Raw genomic sequence first — 7615 nt, 5'->3', positions numbered from 1 at the left:
CAGTCATCCACCTGAGTCAACCCACCAGAAGTGCAGCGATCACCCACCCGAGTCAACCCACCAGAAGTACAGTCATCACCCATCTGAGTCAACACACCAGAAGTGCAACCATCATCCACCTGAGTCAACCCACCAGAAGCGCAGCCATCATCCACCCGAGTCAACACAGCATGAAGTACAGTGCCAGCAGCTGCCGAGGTGCGAGCATGGTGTCAGGACTGAAAGCGTCCCTGGGGAGACAGCCCCGGGCTCAGGTGAGGGTGGTGAGCAGACACCACATCAGGGGAAGGGGAGGAAGGGATGTCTGATGAGAGGCTGGCTGCCGAGAGGTATCAGAGCCCCCACTGCAAGCACCCAGCTGGGCCAGGCTGCCAAGGCCATCTTCCTGTACACAGGCCACAGCACTCCAGCCTCATTCTAGCCACACACCCAGGTATCAGTGGATGGCCTTATTCCCCTCCCTGAATTAGCGTCCTGGAAAGAAAACCCTCTCCACAGCACTCCTTTCACTGGAAAAGCAGAAAATGTGCACAGCAAAGCCACAAAGCACCCTCGCAAGCGTGTCAGGGCTGCAGGGTCACCAGCAACACCGGTGTCACCTGGGCTTGCCAGGGTGGCAGGACCCTGCTCTCACGGAGCTTACGCTCTAGTAGGGGAAAAGAAAAAAGCTAAATACGACTTCCAACATGTACCACGGGGTGTTCTTTCATTATAGGTGCATTCTCACCACCTCGCACCAATGGGGAATCTGCTACGATTCACCACAAAGAGCTTCACAAGCGAGCAGGCAGGCAGACTGCACCACCTCGGCGTGGGGCAGCCGCCCAGGGCCATCCTGCAACCCCAAGTCAGGACACGGAGCCCTGGGAAGAGGGTCTGAACAGTGAGCTGGGGGCAGACCACGTCCTCGAGGGGGCTCACTGCTGAGAAGCTGGAGTGCAGACTTCAGGCCGCCACCAAAGGCTCTCGGCGTACACATTCCACCCAGGACAATGCGCCGCTACACAGGCTGTGCTCGGCTGGCCTGGGGTCTCAGGCCTGGAATACAGCCACGCCCATGGGGCAGCACGGCTGTGGGGACCCACCGCAGCGCTGGCGCTGGCAGGGGCAGGCTCAGCACCCCCATTCACATCGGCGCTCCGCTCCCGCTTGGTCTCCTCCAGGTCCGTCACCGTGCTTGGGCCCTTCTTCTTCTTGAGCTTCGCCAGGATGGAGGACTCGCGCTCTGGGAACGGGGGCATCTCTTCCAGGACAGTGGCCTGAGCAGGAAGTAGCAAAGGCTCATCAAGTCAGCGCCCAGACAAGCAGCCACGCCGAGAGGGCCACGGCCCCCCGCCCACGCTGCCCTACCAGGATGTCAGTGCTGGCGATGGTGCTGAGCCGCAGGTACTCCACGGCACGCTGCTGCAGCTCCACGTCTGCATTCTTGAGCTGGCTGTCACTGCGCAGCACGTCCTGGATGGTGGCCTTCACCTCCGGGAAGAGGTTCACGAACTTAATGTAAGTGGACAGGAGGAGAGCCCTGGTGGGGACGCTGCACAGATGGAACTTGGAGTGGAGCAGGCTGAACTGGATTAGGGGGCTGCAGGACAGAAACAGGCAGGCGGTTGGCAGCAACCCTCCACTCGCGTCCCTGACCTCGACACCCCAGCACATCCATGTGCCCCAGCTCCCTGCCCCCCTCCGCCTTCCCCTTCCAAAAGCACCCGAGCCCCCACTGTAGGAAGGCAGTGAGCAGAAGGCAGAAGCTCGGGGCTGGCACCATGCCTGAACCAGGGCCACTCTCGTAGGGAGGAAGGGTGTCGAGTGGGGCTCCCAGATGTCACTGAAACTTGGCCTTTTGTTAGCCATGACCACACCTCTACATTTTCACTCAGAACCCCCACTTTGTCTACTGCTTGAAACATACAGGAAGATGTAACTGCATTTAGCTTAATTAGTAAAGAGCATCTGTCTTGAGCATTGTGCTCTTTTAAGAACTAACTATATTGGATCAAATGGACAACAGCAACTCGAAAGGTCAGATGGAACGAGCAGTGAGTTTATGTTAATGAGGAAGGAACAACTTAGAAAAGGAGGGTGAGAATGGCTGTACAACTCGAAGGATGTAATCGATGTCACTAAATTGTATGTGTAGAAATCACTGAGCTGGTGTATATTCTGCTGTGTGTATTCTCAATAACGACAATAAATTTCAAAAAAGGATGCAACTCACATTGGCGGGGTTTTGCTCTCCTTCCCAACAGAGCCAAGCCCATACTTCCCGGCAGTCGGATAGGCCCATGGGGACACTGCCCACCCCCACCTGGACCCTCAGCACGGGCGGGCATACTGACATAATCGGAACACAAACTCGGACACCAATTTCCAGCAAGTTCTTACCTGGATCTTGGGTCCCCAGCTATCAAGTTTCCAAACTCCCCTAAGATGTAGCCGCCCACTTTCACCAGATTTTCATGGCACGCTGGTGCTTGGAGAGCCTGCAAAGCCACGAGAGAGAGAGAGAGCTGGCCCGTGCACTTCAGAACCAAGGAATCTGGGCCCGAGAGGTGCCTGCTTCTAAGGAAACATGGCTGAAATGTCCTTATGGGAAAAAGGTTCTGACCACCTTCTTCTGAAGTTTGTTTGTTATGTCAGGGCCATGCTGCTCCAGAACTTCCTGAACCCCCCAACTTCAGTCCACCCCTTCTCTCCTCAGCAGACACGTCCACAGGGGGCAGGCCTCCAGGTGGCAACTGGTCAACTCCAGCCCTGGCATGGGACGGCCTGAGAGCCGACATCAGGAACGAGGCTGACGTCTCAAGCGGGGCAGGCGGGCATCACTCCCACATGAGCACCCGACCCCATGGCCGCTCCTCCTCCTCCCTAGATCACCATGGCCCCTATCAAGTACCTGTGCACAGCAGCAAGCCGAGGCGAGAGGCCCAGGCAGCTCCCTGGGGCAGTAACTCACCCGTGGCCTGTGGCTCCGGAATTAGGGAGAGGAGCTCCAAGAAAGGGAGACGTAGGGGACACCGGTCATCCCCACTGCAGAACCCCTTAGCCAGCAGAGTGGTCCCCAGCGGCCCGGGCCATGGCCTCTGCTCTTATCCAGCACCCCGTGCCTGCACAGCCCCCCCCTGTGGCACCCACCTCAAACACGGTCTTGGCAGCGTAGCCCTGCACATCGTCCCTGTTGATGACGATCTGGATGACACGGTACCACACCTCCTCGCTGACATAATCGCCCGCGATGCGGATAAGGTTCAGGATGGTGTCCACGTACCATGTGTAGTCCACAGCGTACTTCTCCGCCAGGATGGCCACCTTGAGCACCTGCACAGACAGGTCCTCGCTAGCGTGTCACCCACAGCACGGCACAGCTCTGCAGACCCCTGAGGGGCCCACAACCCAGGAGGCTCAGGACTCGCTGCTAACAGAGGACAGCCAAGCGGAGCCAGACACAGACAAGAATTCTGTCAGCCGAGAGGACAACGGGAAAGGCTGCACGGACCCGTGAGAGAGCAGGGGCACTCCCACTCCTTCCTTGCGCCTGGGCAGGGCACGGGCCTCTGCAGCCATGCTGCCGCAGATGCTGCGCACACTACCCGGCAATGCTGCCCCCCACCACCCACCTCAGCACCCACACACAGAGCGGCTGTGCTCCTGGACCTTTCTTTCTCACTGTCCCAACGCGGGCACCCCCAGGCCTCCACACATCCCTCTGCTCTGCCTATGGGACATGTGTCCACTCTCTTTGCACGCACCCTGGCACTCTGGCCCAGAGGGCTCCCCACATGCTACACACCCCGTCCTGTGCTGAGCAGAACAGCAGCTATGGGCCACTCCCCACCCCCTCACCCGCTCCCACCCTCACACAGGCACCCTGCCCAGCTCACTGGCACTCCCTCCCTGTGCCCTCCCAGCTGCTCCCCATGGTGCCCCCAGCCTGCTCAAACCCAAACCCTCTGCCCATCTGTCTGCCTGCCCTTGGCCCCTAAATCTACCCTCCACAATGCCACAGCACCACCCCAAAACACGCATCTCCTCACCACCCACGGCACCCGCAGTCACACATCAGGCCTTTCACGATGCACTGCCCAGTTCCCAATGCCACCTCCTTGCACCCCAGCTCCAGCCAGTCTCCCCGCCCTGCCCTGCTGCTGGGGGCCCCAACGCTCCGCCCCTCGTGGTCTTGCCTCCTGCTGCAGCCCCACCCTGCCGTCTCTGGGCAAGGTCTCCCTGGCTCCAGCCGGAAGTCTCCCCAGCTCTCATGGGATGAGACACCCCGTGAGGCCCCAGAGCTCCCCACGCAGGGCCACCTCCTCCCTCCCCACCTCGCAGTGCACGGGGCTGAGCTGGCCAAGGGAGCCCCCAGCACTGTCACCCCAGTGGGGCCTGGGCTCTGACACTTCTGTTGACTGGATAGATGAACAGACGGGCAGACAGCGTACTTATCCTGGGGCCCAGAGCCCGTCTCTGCTTTACTTTCCTTATCACTAGACCTGAGCAGAGGTCATCACTCAACATCTAAGGGGAAACACGAGCAAACCCTGCAGCCCTCAGAAACCCCACACTGCACAGAAAACCCTGCCCTCCAGCAAATAGGACACCACGGGGACCACAGCCCTGGGGCCCCACCAGGCCACAGATTCCAAGAGCAGGCCCCCTGCCCTGAATTTTCTGCTCTCCACAGGCCACCTTCCTACAGCTTCCCAGCCTGCCCACCTCACTCTCCCCTGCCCCACCCTCTTCTCCAGGCGCCCCACCCCCTCGCCACCCCAGGCCCATTCCTGGCTGACCCCCACGACGCCAGGCCCCATGCTGCTCCTCACGAAGCACCGTGTCAAGGGGGATGAACACTCGTCGCTGGCTACAGAAGCCCCAGCACCTCCCTCGGCCTGCGCACAGGGGTCAACGCGCACCCGTGAAGTGAGCGCCCACTGGGAGATCAGGCCATCTCACCATGGGTGCAGTATGTGCTCAGGATCCTTTGTCACCTCAAGACTCAGCCCGGGAACAGCCCTGACACTGGACACTGACAGCAACACTCACCCCCAGAACTCCCTATTAGCTTCAGATCACAGGTGGCTCCCCCAAGAAGGCAACTAGAGAAAGCTTTCCATAAGGTGGACAAGTCCCATCTCAGCCTTAGCAGAAGACGGGGACGCAGGCAAACACAGGGGCTGGCTCCTTTGTAAGTCACAACACACAGCAGCGCTGTCCTCCCCACGGAAGTGACCCCTCCACTGTGCGTTCATGAGGGAACTGCACCAGGTCCCAGCAAGTCAGACACAGCTCAGCTCCTCTCGGCCAGCCACTCAGACTTCTCACCCAGCCTGTCCCTCACGCTGATGGGTCTGTGCTGAGCTCCCACCCATGAAGGCTAGACACCCAGCCACGCGGGGAGGCATGTGGGTTGTGGGTTCCTCAGAACTATGCTGAGAGACTGAAAGATGCTGCTGGAACATCGACAGGAAGCATGCACACGGCCTCTTGTCTAGTACCTAGCAGACCCCCAACCCAAGGCTGTGCAAAGCCTTGGAGCCCCCAGCTAGTCCGCAGACTCACGATCTCCTCGCGGATGGAGTAGTCAGCTGTCTCCAGGTAGCTCAGCATCTCTGCTACAATCTGCTGGGCATTGCTGCGGTCACACATGGCATAGAGCAGGTCCACGGCCCGCTGCCGCACGCTCACATCCCGCTCCGTCTGGGGAAACAAGGCGGCCACGTCAATGGCGGCTCCTGGAGACCATGTCCCACTGGTGGTCACCACCCATCACAACACACACACCATGGGCCACTGAGTCACCAAGAGGACACCAGCTGCTTTCCCGCGGTTACCCTGCAGGTGGGCCGTGGCGCCTACGCCCGTACAGACCCCCGCAGGTGGGCCGTGCACTTGTGAGCAGGAGCACTTGCCTTCAGAGCGTTGATGACGGTCTCGATGTGTGTCTTGACGGCCTCGTGGGAGAATTCGGAGCTGGCCAGTGTGCACATGCTCTCCAGAGCCAGGTAGCGCAGGTTGGTCTCGCGGTGCTGCAGGAACTGGCCCAGCTGGTTGCAGGCACGGACGAGCAGGTTGGGCTCACTGTGGGGAGATGGGCCAGAGGTCCTTAGCACGCCCCATAAACAGGCAGCGTACCCAGCCCTGGCCATACGCCAGGACGGCAGACAGGTCACACTGAGTCACCATCGCGCAGGTGAGGGGAACACCTCAAGGGGCCTCCAGAGGCCTGAAAGCCCTAACCTAAAAGCTGAAGTCCTGTATTCACTCTCGCCTGTTCTACACACGGTCGCATCAGCATCCCCTATGCCCACTGAGTGGTTCCAAGCACACTGCAGAATTCCAGCCATTCCAGGAGCCACTGACAATAAAGGCACCATCACAGCCAAGCAACCACGGAACACCCTGCCCGACTCACGGGAGAAGGCCACCAGCCAGCCAAGAGACCCTGACCAGGTGCAGCTGAAGCCTCAGGCCAGTTCAGTATGGAAGCTAGGACGCGGGAAGGCTCTCGAAAGAGGAGCTGTGAGGAAAACCCAGGTAGCTGGACTCAGACTCATCCGTGTGGTACAAAACTGAAGGTTAGTGAATATTTACCTGCCAACTACCATAAAATTTAGGTTAAATCTATACTTATGCTTTCCTTTGTCCTCATAATTCTTGCTTCTCTTTATTTAATGAGGACAAAGAGGTTTCCTCTGATACTGAAAATCTAGGGTATTCTTGTGGGTTGTTTTCTTTGAAGATTTTGTTTTGAACAGTTCCCCAAACTGCTGGCGTGTAACTCTGAAACTGGATTTGACACAGGGACTCACACTCATCAGAAGTGCTGCAGTAGACAGCGGCGGCTGGGCTGCACCTGTAGAAGCGTGCCAGGAAGGCTGCTGCTTGCCCACACACCCGACGCGGCCCTGCTACGGCCAGGACCCTGAGGCTCCTGGCACAGTCAGTCTGGGCCAAGCCTGCCGCAGAAGAATGGATTCTACAACACCCAACACCACCCCAAACCAGGATGGCCACATGGGAATGGACTGCAGGAGCTGAGCAGAAAGGCCAGAGTGCAAACTCCACCAGCCCAACATCTCCAACTGTGCTATCCTGACAAGAGACAGTCACCCACCACTGCTCACGACGGCCTGGATATACCCAAGTGCTGCCTGATGCCCCAGGCAGAGCTAACGGGGACACGCGTGCACGTGTACTCACCTATACACGTGTGTATATGTGTACCCATTTCCTCATATCCACACACACATACACGTGTGTGCACCCGGGCACATGTACACTCACGTGTGCACACTCCTTTTTTTCTCTGTATAATAACGTGAGAAGTCAGTCAGAAGCATGAAAGCTCGGGTGAGGGAGAGGGGCAGGAGAAGGTGAGATCACAGCCAAAAGAGCATCGAGGCTAGATGAGAGAGTGAAATACCAGAGAGAAGGAAGGAAAGAGCGCGAGGTACCAGAGAGAAAGTGGGGGAGGACGTGAGGTACTGAAGAGAAAGGGGGGGAGGGCGTGAGGTACCGAAGAGAAAGGGGGGGAGGGCGTGAGGTACCAGAGAGAAAGGTGGGGAGGGCGTGAGGTACCAAAGAGAAAGGGGGGGAGGGCGTGAGGTACCAGAGAGAAAGGGGG

General features: G+C 58.7%; 1 protein-coding gene across 3 annotated transcripts in view; it reads right to left on the bottom strand.

Annotated features, from left to right (window-relative positions):
- The window catches only part of AP2A2 (adaptor related protein complex 2 subunit alpha 2), an 82872-nt gene that overhangs the window by 12943 nt on the left and 62314 nt on the right, over positions 1 to 7615 (bottom strand). For all 3 annotated transcript variants that reach the window (XM_012559411.2, XM_023724372.1, XM_023724373.1), the window contains 6 exons: positions 5901 to 6069; positions 5551 to 5688; positions 3133 to 3315; positions 2383 to 2480; positions 1351 to 1582; positions 1086 to 1259 (listed from right to left, as the gene is read on the bottom strand). In XM_012559411.2, coding sequence (XP_012414865.1) covers positions 1086 to 1259; positions 1351 to 1582; positions 2383 to 2480; positions 3133 to 3315; positions 5551 to 5688; positions 5901 to 6069 — 994 coding nt within the window. The remainder of the gene's footprint in view (positions 1 to 1085; positions 1260 to 1350; positions 1583 to 2382; positions 2481 to 3132; positions 3316 to 5550; positions 5689 to 5900; positions 6070 to 7615) is intronic.

Source organism: Trichechus manatus, unplaced genomic scaffold, assembly GCF_000243295.1.
Source record: "Trichechus manatus latirostris isolate Lorelei unplaced genomic scaffold, TriManLat1.0 scaffold00244, whole genome shotgun sequence".
NCBI lineage: Eukaryota > Metazoa > Chordata > Mammalia > Sirenia > Trichechidae > Trichechus > Trichechus manatus.
Note: the sequence above shows the minus strand (reverse complement) of the source record. Positions and strands in the feature narration are given on the sequence as shown.